General features: G+C 41.6%; 1 protein-coding gene across 1 annotated transcript in view; it reads right to left on the bottom strand.

The window, feature by feature from the left end:
• Positions 1-22,240, bottom strand: part of NTSR1 (neurotensin receptor 1) — a 110,761-nt gene that overhangs the window by 23,767 nt on the left and 64,754 nt on the right. Inside the window, exon 2 of the mRNA XM_024199012.3 lies at positions 6,671-6,872. Within this exon, the coding sequence (XP_024054780.1) occupies positions 6,671-6,872 (202 nt within the window). The remainder of the gene's footprint in view (positions 1-6,670; positions 6,873-22,240) is intronic.

Consider the following 22,240-nt stretch of genomic DNA (forward strand, 5'->3'; position numbering starts at 1 on the left):
TTATTGTGTCACATGTCTACTCGCTACCTGGTTATTGTGGCGTTGATAACGTTAGGAAGTCTGACCCGGTGGCCCTGGTTTGTTTTAAAGGGACAGGAGCATTTGCTGCATTTCCCACCCACCCCCTAATCTGGCTGCTCCCAACCTGCATGTCTAGTATCCAATGCAGGGCAAGATTTTATCTGTGTTCACTGGCATGTTTTAAATATCAGGTATTAAAATACCAGTTGTTCTTGTTTTAAAGCATATATTACCTGGGTGCATCAGTCAGTATGTAAGTACTTTTCAAATACTGAAAATATTTAAAATACTCATGAATGAATTCAAAAAGCAGGCACCGAATGGTGAAATGTGAGAATTATTTGGCTTGTTGCCTGACTAAATTGGCTAAATATATTTGGAAACAATTAATGTTAATTTTTCTTGAAATGCTTGCCCTCAAAGAAAACCTGCACAATACCTTCAAAAGACAATCCTGCGAACTTAAACTCATAATGCTGCTAGACACCAAAACTCATGGACTCAACAGTGACACTGGTTTCATGGCTCATTCTAACAATTTGTAACACACACCTGCCTGCTAACCCCAATGACCCACTTCAAACTCCTTTTGTGTCGCTGTCTAACCTTTATTGCCCACTCCATTTCAAGTGGCCTCTACAATTTGTGTTACCCCTTATGCTTAACAATCTGTCCCAACTTGTGTTTAGCTCAGACACTCTGATTTCCTTCCCAAGCCCCAAAGAAGAGCTCTGTGTAGCTTGAAATCTTGTACCTTTCACCAACAGAAGTTGGTCCAATAAAGATATTACCCCACCTACTTTGTCTCTTTTCATGGTTTCTGTATGAGAAGAGCAAATAATCAGCAGACAACAGATGGCAAGTTTTTACATATATGCATAAAAGACTCAAGTCTTAGAAGACAGTAAGCCCTGGATTCATAAACCACTTCACTGTTGGCAGATAGTGGATTTGTTTAGGCAAAAGGTTACTACAGAACAAAGTCAAATGAGCAGAACGCCAGGAAACACAGCTGCACAGAAGTTTCACACTTCTTGGGACATCATTCAGTAGTAAAGAGGTTAAGATCAGCACTATTTAATAATTAACATTAATCATAATTAATAATCAGAGAACTGGAAGGAAAATGTGGAGAGGGGGAGGCAAAAGTCTGCATTCTATTCAAGGAGATTTAGCGTGATCCTGCTGACATGCAGAGGAAATTACCCAGAACTGTCCTCATAAGATACTGGAAAGAAGCCAGCTCTTTGAGCTCTTTGAATTTTGATTCTCACGCCCACAATGACAGCTGGGTAGGAACCCACACATTTAATGAATTGCCAATCTGGTCTACATAACGGCCCAACTCAGACATTCTTTGGCTCTGAACTTCCTCATTAAACTAAAAGTAAATGTAGCCAAGAAAGGATGCAAAAGCTAGCAAAGAGTGTGAATGATGTGTTAATTCATGAGCTACTGATTCGGAGTGCCATTAGCCTCTTTTGGTAACATACTGCTCTAATGATTGTGCTGAGTGAATTCAGAGCTGCCAAGTCTAGCCTATGATATTCTGATGGTTGAATGAAAACATACTTTCTGAGAGCGGTTAGGAATCTTAAAGCAATGAAATTAGAACGTAAGAATGGTCACACTAGGTCAGACCAATGGTCCATCTAGCCTAGTATCCGGTCTTCAAACAGTGCCACATGCATCAGAGGGAGTGAACAGAACAGGGCAATTATCGAATGATCCATCCCCTGTCATCCAGTCCCAGCTTCTGGCAGTCAGAGATTTAGGGACACCTAGCATATGGGCTTGTGTCCCTTGACAAGCTTGGGTAATTACAGGATATGGAGCCAAAGCAGCTACAGGTCTCATTCAAGATCTCCTACTGAACAAGTAATATAGGTGTTACTGATGGTTAAAAGCTTCAGTGCTCTGGTCTTGAGGCTAAAGCCACTACAGGCAGGCGACCTAATGTCAGGTTGGGGAGCTGGAAACACTAAATGGGAAGCGCATTAGCTGCGGATGTTTTAAGGAAGGAAAATGGTGTGGAGAGGTATTTTTTTAATTTGCACTCTCTACCTTCCATAAGCTATTGTAGGCTGGGTGCGCATCTTCATTTATGACAGAGCCTAAAATAAATCACATGGATACTTGTTTATTTTTGTTACATTTCAGACTGCTTGAAAGTGTGGTTTGTAAAAGAAATACTAGGTCTGGGAGATGGAAATCAGGTAATCAAGTAAACCCCAAAATCAAATAAAAGCAATTTGACGTTCAGTTAAGCTTGTTAATTAAAAGAACCTTAAAGGGTCCTTCTCGGTACAATGCAGAGGTTTCAAATCAAAGCCAAAATTGCTAGTGGCGTCTGTTCTGTTCTGGGTGGTCTAGATTAAGGCCCTAAGGTGAATGTGCAAACTGGCAAGGCTATCTAAGGCCTTGCCTCACCCCCTGAACTACTTGGATAGGAGCCACACTCAGGTGCATCCTCTGTGTTCCCCTGAGTGCCCGGACAGCTCCCTGGTAGCCCTCCAGTCCTGTTACTGCACCAATGAGGAATGGCTGCTGCACACTCCTATGGGGTGGTGGAGCAGGTATGTATGTGAACTCTGGGAGGTCTTGGGCACACTGCCCCCTGGTGTTGCCGCTGAAGCAATGCAGCTGCGTACTGCTCCCTACTCAGCGCTTTGCTTCACAGACACACTCTGGTCCTGACTTGGGGAGTCTAAACCAACGTAATCTGTACTGAAGTCCTAACGTGCAACAGCTTTTCTGAGCATTGGCACTAAATCTTCAAGGTGAAAATTTGCCTGGAGAATAAGAATACTATAATAATTAACAAAAGCTTCTTTACTTGGAGAAAAGAACCAGGTCTTAAAGTGCCCAGCATATTGGAGACCCCTATTTGTGAATACATTCTTTTATAAGGGAGTCACTCTTGGGGAATGAGAGGTATAAATTTAGTTTTTTGCATTACTATTCATGAAGAAATCCATCGTCCTTCATCTAAAAGATACAACTCAGTGTCAGGACAAAGGTGTTGGGGCTGAGGGAGAAAAATAGAACACTTGCTAAATAGAAATAGGCAGAAGTATTAAAAATAGAATAAAATATTAATGCATTGAGGTGCTGATATGGCTTCCATCCTTGTAATATCGAAGGGCCTCCCAAGCATTAACACGTTTCTCTTCATACTAGCCTTGTGAGGTATTATTATCCCCATTTTCGAGATGGTTAAGGAAGGCGTAGAGAGATTACACGACTTAACCATGGTCAGACAAGAAGACTGCAAGGAAGCTGGGAACTGAACAATGCCTCCTGGGCACAGGACCATCTTTTCTCTTACTAAGTGCTAGACATGGCGGTGTTCAGACCATCTATTTCGTCTATCACAGTCTCCATCAGAACTGCACCCGTTGGGAATAATGGACCTGAAAAATCATAGGGTGACATCCTGGTGCCATGGACGTCAATAGGAGTTTTGCCGTCAACAGGGCTAAGATTTCACTCCTTGGTAGACAAGGCCTAACAGACATCATAGCAGCCAAAGTATTTCAGCTTCAACCAATGTAACGATGAGAGTGGCTGTACGGAAAACTGCCAGAAAACGGTCACACTGTACTTTATACCATGGCTGTCACCATATAAGACAGAAGAAAGTGTCTTTTATTAGAATGTCTTCTGTGCCATTTTTGAACTGATTCTGTTTTATCACCTCCCAGTTTATCCTCCAGATTCCTTTGCTTTTCCCTTGTCCCCTTAAGTTAAGGCATCAAGTCTGTCATAATTCAGCTCTATTTCCAGGTTCGAGATCTTTGATTTGACCTGTGTCTGAAATAAAGGGAACAAAGCAATCTCTGTATTGCCTCAAGTGTTATTGACTAAACCGTTTTCCATTAAAATGCTGTCAGCAGTTTTGCTCTTGGCTTCATTTATAAACTCTACCACCAAGAATGTGTACATGTGAACATATATGCTGAATAGATTTATGGACTCTGTGTACAGAAAGCAAGAAGATAAATTGTGTTAACCACAACAACACAACAATGGGCAACCAGAAATTCTCAGCGTCACTTCAATAGGCACCACCGCAATAGCCTAATTTCTCCAGGTAATTATCCTGAACGCACATGCAAATGGTTGGTTAGACAACATATGCACTACTAATTATGACAATTGTCTGTGCAACTACAATAACTAGGTGTGCAAACGTGAAATCCATCATTGCACATGAAAATTTGCCTGGGCATGTTTGCAAAAGCTGGGCCTGGATGTCTACCTGAACCATATTTAAATTATAAAGAAGTTTGGTTTGGCTGTCGTTTATTGAAGCCCACAGTTTATTCGTGTAGTGGTTCAGGGCCAGACAGTGGCCTTCCTGTGTATCGGTGCACAATGTGGGCTGGGGGAAAGATGCAAAATGCAGCCTCTGTGCAGCCACAAATGCAAGCTTCATGCTTGCCTGAGCACATGGAGTGTGTGGGGCTAGGGCTGCTCTCCGCTCCAAAGGGAGCAGAAGAGGATGGGTAGGAGGTGTGGTCCATTGCACTGAAAAGGTACATTCCACATGTGTCCTGGGCAGTTCTGGAAGATGCACTAAGTTGCGTGCCCTCTGGGATAGCACGATTCAGCAAAACCTTCAGTGCAGGACTGTACTTATATGGCACACCTGAACCCTGAGTGGTTTTAGCGTAAAAGTGCAGATGAAGCCATTTCTGATGCTCCACAATGCAGTTCCTCCTTCTCCTCGCTGACATTGCGTGAATGCTGGAACTCTGTCCAGCCACAGAACCCATTAACGACCTCCAGAGCAAAACCTCAGCAGCCATTCACCACTGCCAGTGAGCAGTAAATGAAAAAGAAAGTAACCCTGTCCCTCAGAGAGAAATTATAACGCTGTCCAATCCCTCCCATGTCATTAAAAAACCAAACTGTCCTCAGGGACTTAAACGGTCTCATTTTGAAACCTCAAGTCATAAAAGTAGAAACCAGAGAAAAAATAGGCCATGTGTGTTCTTGGTGAAATCAGTGGAGCTGGTTGTGACATTTTAACATTATTGTTTCAAATGTGCTGTGAAAATGTCAATCTTTGCAGGGGGAAAAAATATTTCCTCAGAAGTTTGAAGGGATGAAAATTCATGATTTCGTCCAAAGTTTAGGCTTCTGCCATTTTCACCAACAGAAATGGTGAAATGGCAAAGCAAAGCTGAACCCTGGATCAAAGCTGTGAATATCTGTCAAAGACAAGGTGGGTGAGGCGATATCTTTTATTGGACCAACTTCTGATGGTGAGAATTAAAAGATATCACTTCACCCATCTTGTCGCTACAGCATCCTGGGACCGACACAGGTGCAACAACACTACATACAATATCTGCCAAAGTCTCTTTTCACACACACATCCATTTTAAGTGAAAAACTGATTCTTCTGCACAGCTCCAATAAAGTGAAGAATACTTTCACAGCAATTATTAATTTTACTATATGGTAAGGAAAATAAATTGGACTAGGAAATAAAAAGGGATGGATTTTGAGAAGACTCTCCATGCAAAAATTGAATTGCATTTGCATGCATAATTACTGTGACTGCATACACAAACAGCATTAATTGCACATGCAATTGAGATAATTGTGCACATGTTTTGTATTCACTGTTGTGTGCATAGGGTAGCCAAAGTACAGATCCAAATCTTTGATTGTACAGGTTATCCTTAGCATCTTGCTGCTTAGCTCTTGATCTGTTGGTAAAACCACAAGTTATAATTAAAATGGCTTCAGTATTTGGGCCCTGATTCAGGAAAGCTCACCTATTTGGGATGGCACTTTAGCACATGCTTCATTTTAAGCACATACTTAAGTGTTTTTCTAAATAAGGATGGACTTAAAGATCTGTTTAAGTGCTCCCACAAATTATCATGCCTTAAATTTGTCATCCATTCACTAGTGATGAGACACAAGACAAATAACATGGTCGGTTAAAAATGGAAAAAAACAATTCTGCAGGAAATTTGGCAGTTGTTTCTACTTTAGAGTTTGAAACAGAATATTTTTTTATTATAAGAATTATAATTATAATTATAATATAAGTATTATAATTGTTGATTACAATAATAATAATTTTGAGGTTTTCCCCCTGAGCACAATAAAATAAGTGATATCCAGGAGGTTGCTTTTACTTATGTTACTCCAACTTTTCCAAACTTCTCTAACTTTTGAATAGCTTCTGAGTAGCACAGTCACAGTTTCATTTTTCTGTTTGCCACTCTTCAACTTTTCCCAGGTTGAGGATTTGGAAAAGTTAGAGTGTGGCAAAGGAAAATGAAAAAAAGAAAAAGAATGAAAAACTCTCAAAACCCTAGATAGCATTCATTTTACTGCATTCATTGGCAAACATGGGGGGAAAGGGGGAAAGGGAAAAAGAAAGGAGAAAAGCAAAACAAAAAATTGAAAATTTGGGGGGTTGAGGAAAAAATGGAAAATTTTGTAAACCAAAAACTGTCTTGTGGAAGTTTTGGGCTTCAAAAGAGGCCATTTTTCACTGAAGAAAAAAAAAAAAAGATTTGGAGAAAAACTACAACCAGATCTAATGCTGCTATCTGTAATTCTACCAGGTATGTCCCAGAACATGTTGCTAACTCATTCAATGCTTAACATCACAGGTACATACGCAGGACTCTCACTCCGTGCTTCAGAGCTTGCACACGGCTGGGCTCCATGGACATGCTGAGCATCGCCTGCTGTCCTCCAATAATGCAGACCTGGTTTTCTTGTGCCGCTTGCTTGAACATGATGATGAGCTGGTTGGCGATGATACTATTCAGGACAGAAATGACGACCATTGGAAACACAAAGGAGATGAACGTGTTGACCTGCAGGAGATACAAATGGCAAACCCACTTAGGACTTCAATCAGGAGATCATATTTTATTTCACATGATATCGGCTAAACAGCATGCAAGGGAGATCTTTTCCATCCACGTAGGCTACACATTTAGCTTTTGGAATGCAGGACTTATTGCACAGAGGGGAATCTTAAACAATGGTGAAATAAGTTCACTCAAGTGGCAGAAAATTAGATGCAAGTGGCTAAATCAATCTTTCTCCAGTTATGGTGCCTTGCCCCTATATCAATGCAATGTGTTGATTGAAATAAACCATTGATCTTGTTATCCACATGACCCAGCAGGATACTTCTCAGCTTTCATAGTATATGGTAGTCCTTATCAATGTTTTCTGAATAGCAGTTTCTTATTGTACACTGTATTCTTTTCTTATCATGGACAATTCTTGGGCTCAGTTTTCTTCTATTGCATTCAGAATATTGGCCTTTCCTTGTAGATTTAATGATAGTTTTTTGTTAGCTGGTGATCAAATTATCCAATAACCCTTGTGCTCTAAGAATTAAAGTTGATCGGAGTAAAAAGTGGAAGTTGTATTGTTTTTAATAGAAATTATTTGGTTCCTGGGGTTTTGATAAAATTAAATGGAAGATCAAATTAACCAGTGATTGCCTCAAGTGGAAGGCACTGTTAACATCAAACAAACATTTGTGCAGTCTCACTGTAGTATCTACAAACTCAGCCAGGAAGTGAGTTTAACAAGCAACGGCTTCAAGAAAATTAGAGGCATCTGCATCTTGAGGATGCACTTTTAATCCATGCCAAGGCTCAATGTGATAAGGTCGCAACCACTTTATATTGCCACTCCAGTGTCTGAAAACTCTGGCTAATCTGCACAGCACAGTGAGAGAGAGCAAGAGAGAGTTAGGAGAGAGACTGTACAATGGCATTAAACTTTGAGCTGAAACCTGATGAGTGTATATCAGACTAACAAGCCTCTGTCTCCTATACATTTGAATTGGAAAGCTTATGATGTATTTCCCACCATGATTATTATGGCCTGATTCAAAGCCCATTGGGGCTAATGGGAGTCTTTATACTCCTAGGGCTTGTCTTCACTACCCGCCCGGATCGGCGGGTAGAAATCGATCTCTCGGGGATCGATATATCGCGTCTCGTCGGGACGCGATAATCGATCCCCGAATCAACGCTCGTACTCCACCAGCCCAGGTAGGAGTAAGCGCCGTCAATGGGGGAGCCGCAGCAGTCGATTTGCCGCCGTCCTCACAGTGGGGTAAGTCGGATCAGATACGTCGAATTCAGCTACGCTATTCCCGTAGCTGAATTTGCGTATCTGAAATCAATCCGCCCCCCGTAGTGTAGACGTAGCCCTAGATTCTGGCGACTGTACATTTGTAGGAATTGAAAGTGTTATAGGTCTAGGTGTAGGTAGTTAGCATTTATATTTAACCCTACCTCATTGGCAGTATTGCAAGAGAAATGTGTAGTTGTTAAGTGTCTATCACCCTTGGATCTTTTGAAACCTTTGTCCAGAAAGCTCAAATTTCTAGAGTGGAAAATGAGCTACACTGATTGCAAGGAAATCATTTAACTAGGGGGTTCTGTGGACATCATAAGCTACAAGAGCAGTGTCTGAGTAGTTTATGATATCCACAGGGAATTGTTTCCATCTTAGTCGTCTGTGAAGCACCACAAGCCATGAGCCTTAAAAAAAAGTAATGAATGCAACAGTTTTAAAATTTCAAAACATTTACAATTTAAACTATTTTCTACAAGTGACTGAAACCATTAAAACAGTTTTGTTAAGACAAAAAAATTATAGGGATTTTTGCCAGAGTCAAAATTAGCATTTTAATAGAGATCATTCTAACTTCATTTCCCAAAATGGCCAGGTCTCCATCACATCTGAATGGTCTAAAACAATAAATCAAAATCCATCATTTGAAAGTCAAACAAACGGATAATAACTTATTAGAAGAATGGTTTCGTATGCTGTTATTTCCACCAGCTATATCTCAATCTAATTCAGACATGGTGACTATCCACTTGGATGATGAGTGCATTATAAATGTCATGAAGGAATGGATAGATAGATACACACCACTTAGTTTTATGAATTATTTATACCAGCAGTAATGCAAAAAATAAGTACTACACAAACATTTGGATAACAGACACACTGCAATTACAAGTATTTACCTTTTTGGTTCATAAATCTAAGAAAGATGTAAGTCTAGTTTTGGAGAAGAGAGAAAGAATGTTGTTACCCACTTTTCTTTAGCTAGACCAAAAATTTGTATGTAATGCATAGCAATTTGCTCCAGAGCCTAATGTACTTTAACAAAATAACCAGCTGTGTTCCATCTCTAGCTATCCATACGATGAGAAGGTCTTTTTTGGCTAATGCTAACAATAGTAATGGAGTTCCTCTATGGTCAATTTCTTGAGGAAACTCCTAGATACAACTCATTAAGACTATCTGCTAATCACTCTTGTTCTGAACATTTTCTAAGCAAAACTCGTGTATCTTCTAAAAAAAGGTATCTTGCCTTGTTGGTACATTATACACTGTTGGGCCTTAAAAATGCCTCACCTTTTGAAATCCACCCCAAAACCGCAAAGTGCTCCGTAAATATTAAAGGTCAGATTCTCATCTGGTCCAAACTAACACAGTTCCATTGGAATACATGATGCTGTGTAGATTAACACTCACTGAGCATCTGGATCTACTTCGATAAGCTTCACAACGCACCTCTGAGGTAGGGATAAACTTGTGACATAGAAAGGTAAAACGACTTGCCCAAATTCACACAGCAAGCCAACAGCAGAACTAAGAGAAGAACCCAGGGGTCCTGACCCCCATTTCTGTTTCTCTAATTGCTGGATACACTTCTTTCTTACCTGATGCATAACTACTGCACTCAATAAAGGGAAATGCTTTACCCGCTCCCCTGTGTTCCAGAGTTTACTAACTTTCAGCTAGAAACTTTTGCCCCGCCCGTAAATTGGCTGCACACACAGCAATGACACAGGAATCATACAATATCCTTATAGAGCTCTTTAAAGCCCTGTTTCTTTGCTTACACCTCATTGCTATTGTACACTCTTCAGAAACCCTGAGAGACTATCAGGAAACTTACTGACTTTCTCTTTTAAGAATTTATAGTGACAAAACACGAAAATCAGATCTTGGCGGAAGGCAGTTACCTTGAAAGACTATTTTTTTCCTTTCTCGATTTATACCCAGGCTCTGATGATAAAAAAAAAATATAGACAGAATCAATGCCTCCCCCAGAGGCAGAAGGTTTTAATTTCTGTCCAAAATTATTTACAAGCACATCCTCCTCAAAGCAATGAATGCTGCTAAAAGCCCATCTCCTTCCTCCTAGCCCCAAGTATTCTGAGGTTTTATTCTAATTGAATTTCTTTTTAATCAAATTCTGTGAGCTCAGCCCCAAAACTGAGCAATGTGGTGGCCCAGCGCCACCTCATTTTCAGGAGAAAGAATGATGTTGCTCATAATGCCTGATCCAACTCTCATTGAAGACAATTGGAAATGTGCCATTGTCAGAGATGCAAATCTGGGTGTATCTGGCTAGCTCGTGGGCATGCATGTTGGAGTCTATGCATCCAAATCGTGCTTTGGGTGTGCATGTTGGTGCTGACACACAAGGAAAGAACCCTTTGAACATTTGGCTATAAGTGATTTAAATATTTCTCCAAGCAGACATCTTCTTTAGGGGCATGATGCCAACTGCAAAGTTCTCATTGACTCTGACAGAGGTAGGATCAGCCCCAATCCATGATACTGATGAACGCATGCACAGTTCAGACTAACTCTCAGATGCATCAGCAGCATTTGTACCATTATTCCTCAATGGTGAAGGAAAATATACCGACTAGCAGAGTAATTCTCATCAGGAAGACACATATCAACCACAATGAGTCTGCTCGCTGAAGAATGGCAACATCTTAAATACAGTGGTGAGCGTCTGATTACTGGATGCATACAAACACCTGACTGTCATATTTGTTCTGACTCACCGAATTCCTAAAAATACAGCCTCCTGAATAATGTTCCAAAGCCAATACAGAGTGTTTGCTGCCATATAACATCAGTCTCAAAGTTGCGTTTATGGCCTATGCTTTCAATGGGAATTAGGCACTTAACCTGTTTAGGAGCTTTTCAAAATCCCAGCAGGTGCCAATTTGTATTTTTAGGCACCTAAATATCTTTGAAAATCTGACCCCTTTTCTTCCTGTTTGTACAGAGCCTAACACATGGTGCCCCAACCTTACTGGGCCTTACTGCAGTTCAAAGGACAATGGAGTGATTTGTTTAGTCAACCCTTTACTCCCTGTTCTTTGGGTATACATGAAATTGACTTTTTTGATACCTGATTTCCTTTTAACTCCCTATTGCCAAGTGAGTTCTTAACTTCCACATAAACATCAACACATTTAACACCAACTGGGTTGGGACTTCATATGCTTACGAGAAATAAAACGGATGGAAATTTATAAAAATTAAATCAAATTTCTGATAAAAATAATTCATCAGCCCCACACAATCACCTCAATAAAATCAGGCTTCTCTGAAGTTTGTTTGAACTCTGTCCATGGAGCTGTGACTGTGGGTTTCATAGAAGTCACGCAGGCATGCCGCCGAATCCGCGGGACCGGGGACCTCCCGCAGGCAAGCCGCCGAAGGCAGCCTGCCTGCCATGCTTGGGGCAGCAAAAAAGCTTGGGCTGCCCTGCCTACAGCTTTGAGGATGTGTCTAGCTAGGGAAAGGAAACACTCATATTTTTTGCTTGGTTTCCTTTTCTTGAGGTGTAGACATCTGAGGCCTGATTCTCTTCTCACTTAAATCAGTTTTACACTAGTGTAATTCCACTGACTTCAAGGGGATTAATCACTCCTGATTTACATTGTAAGCGATAAGAGAAACAGGCCCTTAGTTTACTCTTTAACATTTTCTGCAGTTTGCTGCATAATTATGCGAAGGTTCTTTGACTAATTCCTACTGATAAAATAAGAAAAATCAGAAACAAAACTAGTGCTGATTTCCCCTTCCTGCCTCTTTCAGATATGTAGCCTGATGCTATCATATATCCCCTATGGTCAGTGCTGTGCCGTGTGCTAACTTCAAAGGTTACATCTGTAATTCATAGCAGACTGTAACATCAGATAGCTGTGCATGTGAACAATTTTTCACATCATTATAACCTTTATTTTAAATGTCTCCAGATGATATTTAACACTCTGTTGAAAAGGTTTTGCTTGGGTGGAATTAAGTTGCTCCTGAACCTTTTTGGTCTATGGATATCATTCCCAGAGCAAAACAGTTAGGGTACCTCTTCTGGACTACATGAGATCCCTCTAGAGAAATTCAAGCTCTCCAAAGAGTCTTCTGTAGGATGCAAAATATGGACACTACTGATGTGGGTTTTTTAGTTATAGTATCTTAATACCTATCAGATTGTATTAACAATAATATTTTGCAGCTATATCTCTAAGTGCTTTAGAAAGATGGGAAAGTATTAATGCCACTGGTTTACATGCAGGGAAACTGAGGCACAAAGCTGTTGGGTGTTTTTTCTTAGCTCACACAACAAAATAGTGGCAGAATTATGTGCCTGGTCCAAAAGGGAGGATAGACTCATAGAGATGCAGGGCTGGAAGGAATGTCAAGAGATCACCGAGTTCATCTTTTTGTGCCAAAGCTGGATTAAGTACACCCATGTTCTGCTATTTTAAATGGTTTCCCACATAATCCCAGCTCTGAATGTTTCCTACCTGTGGGTTTCTACACAGCATCACTGGTTGCCAGATAAGCACAGTACCAGACTGTGAAATACTTTGTTTCTATATTTTGGGTAAATGTGTTACATTGTTTGTTACTTGCATTGTTTTTAATAGCATTGTAATTAATAGCAATTTAATAGCATAGTATGTTAATAGCATTGTAATCAACTATGTTTGTTGATTTGTTAATAGCTCTCTGCTACTATTCATGGACTGATAGGAACAGGATGATCCAAACATAACTTCCACATGCACAGTTACCTAATGACCATGGACATTGAGCCTGACCTCCAGCAATCCCTTGTGTAGTCCTGGGGCAGTCTTGGTCAGAGACTGACAATTACGTCAACTTGCATCAAAATGTCTGGGTGTTCCAGACAAGTATACACCAGGAATGAGACAACCAAATTCATGTAAGTTGCAACTAGAGATGGGTCCAGAACAAAACTCTAAATCCAATCACCCTTGAAAGTTTTTTGAGTCCCGAGGTAAATTTTGTGACTTGGTTCCATTTCTACTGGTAACCTATAAGGATTGGAACACAAGTCTGTAAGCCCCCAAAGACAAATGCCTGCGCCCTAATTCACTCAGCTAGGCAAGTGCCTGCTAGTATTTCTTAGACATTTCTTAGAGGTTGACTCTCTAGGGCTTCCCTGTTTATAGCTCTTATCCTATAAGATTGTGAAACCCTCATATTGGTCCACCCTTTCAGAGCAGTGTTTTTGATCTGGACACAGTTTCAATATTTATGGAATAAAACCTGACAAAGTTGTGCTAAAACGTACTGCTCAATACTAAAAAGTCCAAAAATAATCCTTATGGGAATTGCTGAAGGAAGTAATGGAGAAACACCCTAAAAGTTCCAGAAGGTCCATATTGCCATTTAAGAGACACGGTGGGTGAGGTAATATCTTTTGCTGGACCAACTTCTGTTGGTGGAAGGGACAAGCATTCGAGCTACACTGAGTTCTTCTTCAGGTCTGGGAAAGGTACTCAGTATCACAAGTAAATACAAGGTGGAACAGATTGTTTAGCACAAGAGTAAGCACATATTGTAAGAGACCATACAAGGTGAAGTGGCCAATTAACACCTACACAGTCAGAGCACAAAAGGGGGGGGATAGTGAGTTATAGATTGTTGTAAAAACCCATAAACCCAATGTCTTTATTAAGTCCATGATTTTTAGTATCTAACAGACCTGGGCGGCGGATGAACCGCCAGCTGGGGTAGGCTAGCCCCCAGCTGGCCCGGCCACCCTTCCCTCACTGGAGCCTTCCCACAGCCCCCGAGCATAGGACAAGCAGGTGGCGCATGCCCCCCCCCCCAGCACAGGGCAGGCAGGCAGTGCATGGCCCCAGGCCCCCCAAGCACAGGGCGGGTAGCCCCAGCACCTCCAGCCCTCCCCCTCCCTCCCCCAGCACTGGGCGACCCCAGCCCCCCCAAGTCTGGGCCAACCTAGCCCCAGCCCCAGCACACTGCTTTCCTGAAGAGGAGCAGCCTCCTGGGCTGGGGCCAAGGGGGAAGGGCAAGCAGGGCTTCGGGGAGGAGCGTGGGTAGGGCCATGCCAGGCTGTTTGGGGAGGCACAGCTTTCCACCGCCTATGCGATGCGCCACCCATGCTAGCAGAGTGATGAATTTAAGCTCCCAGACTTGTTGTTTGAAGGTGTTGTGCCTTTGAGAATGAGGACTGAGAGGTCAGATGTGGAGAGATCACTTCCTGAAAAGTGTTCACCCATCAGCGATATGGTGTTTTGTCTTTTTATCATTTTTCTGTGTGAGTTCCTTTGATGATCAATACCCCCCACAACACACCTTTCAAGATCCATGGGTCCTACTCATGCCTATCACAATATGTGGTGTACTCATCCAGTGCAATAAATGCCCCAATAACAACTATGAGACAATGACTACACTCTCAAATGAATTTTCCTTTGTGATTCCTGTGTAATTTTCCTTTTTCTGAAGCTTGTCATACTCTGATTGTCAGAGCATGCAATACTGCAATTTGCTAGGGGTCTTTTAATTATTAGGAGCTAAAAATAATCACCATTAGTTTAAAAAAAAGATAATTATAAGCAATGAGTGAGAACTGGAAATTTTGTAAAATTCATTTAGTCAAATTATCAAGATTCTTGACAGTCAAATGTTGATCTAACAGAATGTGCTCTTCTGATTGACATATACTAACAATAAATGTCTCCACTATAAGAGGGAGAATAATTTATTTTTAATTTCCACTGGAAATTAGGTGCGCCAGAATGTGGTAGATTAAACCCTATATCTGAGATCTAACAATTGGTTTGCTAAGAAACAAAAAGTGAAGGATTGTTTGGATTATTGGAAGTTTCTAGCATCATATTCCAGGAAGTCCCTAAACACAGAGGTGCTAATGACCATTTCACAAGTGGTGCTCTTGGAATTCAAGAGGGCCTATCTATCTTAGGTATTTATATGGCCCCCATCTCCGTAGTATCTGAGCATCTCACAATCTTTAATGCATTTACTCTCACAACACCCTTGTCAGGTAGGGAAGCACTTATTATCCCCATCTTACAGAAGGGAAACTGAGGTACAGAGAGGCTATAAGAGACTTATCCAGAGTTGCACCAGATATTTCTAGTGGAGCAGGAACTGAACCCAGGTCTCCCGCAGCCCTGTGTGCTAACCACTGTACCATCCTTCCTGGTGTATTGGTAGAGAATCTCTGTGCTAAAACGTCCTCACCAGCAGAAAATCAAGAGCTTCACAGCCAGCATTGCTCTCACACCTCAAGATGTGTGCTTCAGCTCGAAGCTGAAGGCTTCCTGAAGGGAAAGTCGATGTGAGGAAATGTGAGCACAGAAAGAGCCGTCTGTCCAGGTCAGTTCCTAGCAGCTCACTGTTTTCCACACCCCTCTGTATTTCAATCATCAGACTTCCCACATCCAGAGAGGGAAGAAAGAAAATTGGCTCTCTCCCGGTCTCAGAACTCACTGCTATAAATTAGCCCTCATTTTGGCCAGTTCCCATTCCTAGTCCCTATTTTATTTTCTGCCAGCTGACATGTCAGGCAGCTGTGTCCTTGTCTTAGAAGGCATAGCTTTGGCATCTCTGAAAAATTAAATATTTGCCTCTGCTGTGACCTCCATGTTTCATCATGTAACAAGGGGGGGAGGGGGAGGGAAATCTTTCTCTTGAGTCATACTTGAACTTTGTTACTGTGACTTGATAGGAGCCTCAGTCTCTGCCAGAATAAAGTTATCATAACTTGAGGCTCCAATTAGCCGTCTATCTTGGTCCATTTTGACAATGGTTTATTTTCAACTATCCCTCAATTATGCTTCTGCTCAAGCCAACTTGCTTCTGTGCTCACGGTTCTTGGCTTTTCTCGCCCATATTTTGAATGCCTCAGCTTTCCATATCCAAATGACACTGGAATGGTTTGAACTGTAAATAAAAAGGGTCCTCGGGCAAACAGTATTTGCAAAGAACTGCAGATCCGTTCTGAAGGTTTTGTTTAAAAATACAATTGGTTTTATGTGGTCTGTTGGCTTACGAGATCCATTTTGTGGGGAAGGAAATTGTAAATCAGAACCAATGGAACTGTTGAAGGCTGCATAACACTACTAAGAGATTCTGGAATTTGTCACTTAAATGCAATTCAAGCGACTTGGGTTGTCACATTGGTATCAAGCTTCCATAACGAGAAGCTGATTTATCTCAATTAGATCACAATCTTCCTTCCAGGTCATCTACATATCCTGAAACAGCTGTAGGACAATGAGGTTCTTCTTTAAAAATAACAACAATCTCCAAATGTCACAAAAATAAAGAGGAGGATGGCTTAAGGTGAAAGCCAAGAATTCCACTGACTGCTAATGCCTCTCACTTTGAATATCGGCTTTGAACTTCCATTTGATGCATCAGTGGAAAAAGTGCTTAATGTTCAGGATTGTCAGTGAAGAGGTTTTGTGGCTGCAGGCTATTAAAAGGGGAAATGAAGTGCGCTTGAAAATATATGATAGCTGGGCAGGTTTATCTGGAGATATGATTCCTTAGGGCCAGATTCTGAGCACATAGGAAGGAACACATAATATCTTGCAAAACAAATCCATCGCATAATCCATTGGTGCCTTTACCCATTGCCTTGACAGAGTGACTATGTGAATTACCTTCTTCCATTCTGACCTCTTCCATGTTTGATTAATCCTCAATGCTGACAGTAACGCGTCTCTTTTGGTTGCAACCACTAGAGCCTGAAAATTACTCTCCTTGATTTTTCCTTCATGCAGAGGCATTCTCTTCCTTCGGCACATACATGTCACATGTGAGGCCAATGCTTAAGTGTTGTCATGGGGGATAGATGTTCTGTGTCACAGCTGGTCCTGGCAGTGTTATTCAGGGTGCACTTCGGAGCGCATCATTGCTTGGTTCCTATGCTGCTTAGGGCAGTCGGCCAAACAACTTGTGAATGAGCTGTCACCCATGTGGCTGGTTTAGAGACAATGGTCTTGCAAGTTCTTTTGCAACGTTGTTCCATTCCAGTGTAAGTTAAATGTGGCTGTGAGACAGGCTATGCACTGGGAGTAGTATTTGGACTGAACAGCTGAAACTCTGAAACCCTTCGTGTGCTTCTCCCTTACTCCTAAAAAAAGGGGTGGGGCCTGGGCGGATGCCTGTGCATCTAAGGACATTGATGCTAGTATAGTGCTCAGCTACACACTCCCCTTGTAGGTTTTAGTCCTGCCTCCAGGTAGGAGCATGTAATTCATGGTAACGACTCCAAAGCGTTCCCATTAATGCAGGGTTAGGTTCCCATGCGCTTTTTACCTTGGTGTAGAAATGCGACCCACTGCACCCTCCATTATGTGCATGCATGTAAAATACGTCCAAGCGAAGGGATTTCTTTAGCCCTGCTTTAAAAATAGAAAAGCCCAACACAGAGTTCGTGTGAGGAGCTTACCAATGTAACAGCAGAATTCTTCCAAAGTGGCACTGCTATTACAGTGTGTTGCTCCTGGGATTAAAGGGGGTCACATAATAAACCTTTCAGGGCTTCTAATTTACAGAATCAATTTCAGCCCTCCCCAGAGTCGCTAAGTGAAGCGATGTGTCTATCTTAGCTATTGATGTTGCAAATAAATTCAAGTCAGCCTCAATGGTATCCCAGGGAAACCACATGAGCTGAACAATTCGGGGGAAGACTATGCATAAGCACAATGCGTCAGAATAAACCTCAGCAGGGACCAGTGGAGTTTCTGTTTTGAATACAGAAGAGTTAGAGTTACAATAACAATCACAGGAAAAATCCCTACAACAGAGATGGATGGGGCTCTGATTTAGTTTCTCTGTGGTTTTGCTAGTCTCTTGCTAGGCCTCTGGACAGTCTCAGCCATGGAGGAAGCAAACTGATTGTAATTTGTATTTGCACGAGGGAGGGGCAGCACAGTGGTTTAGATGAAGGAGTGGGCAAAAGCCTGAAGACATTCTGCAATCTGAAGTCACTGAGTCCCAGGGATTTTAATGGAATAACTCTCACTGTCATCAAAGAGCCCAGGATTTGATACATTGTCTTGCAAATATAAGTCAAGCTTCGCAATAGGTAACTCCATTTGCCAAGCTCATTCTGCTCACAAAGAGCCAGTACTTCAATGATGACGCAGGCGCTGACGGATTGTTAACATTTTTCCAACTGAATTTACATGGTTTCTACCACATTAACGAGTGTCATTTGCATGAAAGATGGAACCTCTTCCCTGGGTTTTATTAGAGAGGATTTGTTGATCCTGCTTAAAATATCTGAAGTAATTGGGTTTTATGAGACTGAAGATATATTGTATATTCACTCTGGCTGGTTGCTTATATTAAGATATTTTAGTCTTTTTTTGTTGGTTGATGTTTAAGTTAGGTTTCATTTACATAAAAAAAATCTACGTGTCTCTGTGGAGTTTAATGCTGTCATGCAATATTTCCAGACCTCACCTACGTGCTTTAAGACCTACAGCAACTACCACTTAGAAGATAGGACATGCTGCACAGTAGGCCCCGTTCTAGATGGTTGGAGATGCAGGGGAACCCTGGACGGTTAAAGACCCCCTAACTTAGTCTGAATCTGTCATTCAGATATCTACTCTATTGTCTCCCAATTGCTGACCCTAGGCAACAGCTTTGCCTCTGGTTCCCACATAGGCCAGCTCTGTAAGTGTTTGGCCAGAGTATCTGAATGTTAAAGGCTTAGGGGAGAACAATGTGGTCCAGTGGATAGAGCATAGGATTGGGTGTGGGGTGAACTGGATTCCTTCCCTAGGTGTGCTTCTGAGCATCTGCAGTCTGCGACCTTGAATGAGGCACTTTACCTCTCTGAGCCTTCTATAAAATGGGGATAAAGACTATCGAGCTGGTTTTGTAAAATGCTGTGATGTAAAAACTGCTCGATAAGGGCTAATTATTGTGAAATGCTACAGACACTGCTACTGTGCACATGCGTGTAGTCTGCTCTACACTCTATCTCAATGGGCACAACAGCTCTCCTGAGAAGCATTTTCCATGACAGAAATGGAAGACACCATAACAGCATTAGGGCCCAATCCTGCTCCCATGGAAGCTGAAATTCAATTCACAGCATCAGAAACTGAACGCTGGCTACAAAGAGTTTGCAAACAACCCATCTGGTGTCTGTTTTCCACCTGTTTGTTCCACACACATTAATTGCTTTGGGGTCTGCGTCTGATCCACTGGGGAGATATGATGAGTCCACGTAAATTGCATCTTCATCAGTATGGCTTCTTTGTTGCAATAGAGTGTTGCTTTATTGGTTACTGTAGCTTATCACTTTATACCCATGAGCAACCAAAGAGAGTGACTGGTTGATTCCAGTTGGGACACTGTTTAAGAATACACAATGTGGAGCATTTTTAAGCCCATATGCATCCTACTTGATGAGAATGCAAAACAGTTAACAATCTGGAAAAGTGGAAAATTAATCACACACACATCAGGAGTTAATCATATAGAGCAGATCGAAATGAACTGCTCTGCCACAAAGGATCCAACATGTATCGATGATGAACACATTCTGCCAACCTTCCCAATCATAAGTCTCCCTTCATAGACAAATCACTTGCCCATATGAAACAGCAGCTGATGCAAAACAACTTCAATATACTTCTTGCTAAGGAAGAGATTTGCAAAGCCATCAAGGCGCTGGAAGGTGGCAGCATTGACTGAATACCTGCTGACATCATTTCCTTGCATAGTTAAGATCTTGAGGTCTGAAGTATTTCCACACTAATCTCAGATAGTGGCAATATTATGCTAATTATTATTAATCATAAATGATGGTAATATCTGAGCTACATGGGTGATTAGTTAAATTGACCCTATTTGGCTTGCAAATATGAGTGAAGGCTATAGGACATTGCCCATAGGTTCATTAGCCCTGACTTTGCTTCTCAAGGTCTTGTTGATTTGCTTCCATTTGTTGCATTATTTTTGGCTGAACTGAAACTTACTTGAACATTTCCCCTTGGACAATGAAACCCTTTGTTGCTACAGCTTTTTTTTTTTTTTTTTTTTTTTACAAACAGCCACAGTCTAGTCTGTGGTGGGGAGGGAGAGGGAAATAAACATGCAACTTCAAATGACAAGTTGAAATTATGCTTTAAATAATACATCAGTGCAGTTGGCTTTCACTTTTCAAAATCTGCTGGGATTTTGGTCTGCACTCGCTTTTGTAAAGGGGCTGTTACTCATCACCCTTCACAATTCATTTAATTTTCTATCCTAACTCTGCTATTTGCTTGCCATCTATATATTTTAATAAACGTTCCTCCTATGATGGCCAATGCTCATGATATTTAAATAATCTAGTCTTAATCCAGGTCCCTATGGGCTGTGGAGTCATAGGACTATTTTACATCTTTCCTTTCTTCTTTCTTCCCTTTGAAATAGGTGGGAAAAACCAGTGGCATATCAAACGGTGGCCACTTGTCAAAAAAAGAAAAAAGAGCTAGCCTGGTTATCATGCTCCCCGCAGTTCTGACTGATTCTGCTTTGCTGATGGTAACTAGTGATGCCCTTGTCAGAACTGAGAAGAAAATCGTCACACTTCCTATTCTGTTAGACATGACTGCAAGCTTTCAGTGCAACTGACACACGTTTTCCTTGTGTGGGCTTTGTAAACTGAGATTGGTTAAGAAGGTGTAGCCATTCTTGTCTCAAGGAGAACAGTGCAGACTAGTGACATGCATTAATGGTGTATGTTTGTGTAAATAAATCATAGCAGGTGTTTCCTGAGGCCAAAGCAGGGATCTTTGCTTCTTTAACTTCTGCTGGGTATTGCATGGTTCTTGGATTCAGGCTCAATATATTCATTGCAGTGAATGTGAATCTGTTATGCTTGAATATTTTCTCACAGAGCAAGTCTAAATGACCAGGATGCAAAGACAGTCAATTATCCTTATTTTTTCTCTTTCGTCATCTGGTAACATCAAATCTCTTCAAGTCCTGGTGATTGCAGCCATGGCATTTGCCTGCATGCGTGTTAGAATATTTAAAGGGCCCACGTGTGTGCGACAATTATAAGTCAATGTTTGTGCTGTGAAGTGAAGGGACAGAGTTTGTGCGTTCAAGCAGATGCTGCGTAGATTCCTGAACGTTAAGAGCCAGGAAACCGTTAAACTGGAGGTGATGGTAGATTTCGGTCACTTCCCTCATTTTTTTAGAGATCTGTGATAGATGCACTGTATAAATGGCAAAAATAAATGTGGACTGCACGGTGGCCATGTGGAAACATTAGGAGGAGTAAGACCTGAGTCCAGGCATATAGGAGCAAATTGGTGCTATGCACCGGCTACTCCGCACAAGGAGGAGAGCGGGGCAGGGAGTGGGGGAGGTCGTGGCTTTGCCCTTCACATGCCAGCTGTGTGGCTGAACTGGGATCAGGGGATGGTGGGTAGTAATTTGCTGTTGAAACAGGTCATTTTCTTGGGCATACAGTAAAACCACAAATAATTAGTAAGTAGTAATTTGCTACTGGTGTGGGTTATTTCCTTATACTCGTTCTACAGTAAAACCACAATCTAGCCCTAAACACATAAACTTAATTATTGGTTTCACTCCCTTGTCAGCTTCGGAGCCAGATTAAGGTGTTATAAGACCAAGGCTAGGCCCTGAGTTTGGGGAGTCACTTGATGAGATCAGAATTTCGGGATTCATTACAAAAAATGTTTCTAGGTCTCAGAGCTGCGAAGAAAAGCTTGAAAACATGAACTGAAGGATAGCCAGAGACTGCCTAAGTGTGCACGCGACCTGAAACAATCATTCAAGAGGTATGCGCTGCCCCATTGGTCCTAACTCTGAAACTTGCTGCTTCCCCAAAAGGCGAACTGTCGTGTGTGTGTGTGTGTGTGTGTGTGTGTGTTGGGGTGGGGAGCATAGGATATGTGCCTAGAGTCCTTGATTGCTTTAATTTGGCTCTGGTCAGTCTGCACTGGTATAGTGAATCAAGCTTGTGCCTAAATTAGGGTGACCAGATGCGATGAAGAAAATATCGGGACACCGGTGCAAGGCGGGGGGGGGGGGGGGGGGG

This window comes from Terrapene carolina, unplaced genomic scaffold (genome assembly GCF_002925995.2).
Source record: "Terrapene carolina triunguis isolate 2854851 unplaced genomic scaffold, T_m_triunguis-2.0 Scaffold130, whole genome shotgun sequence".
NCBI lineage: Eukaryota > Metazoa > Chordata > Testudines > Emydidae > Terrapene > Terrapene triunguis.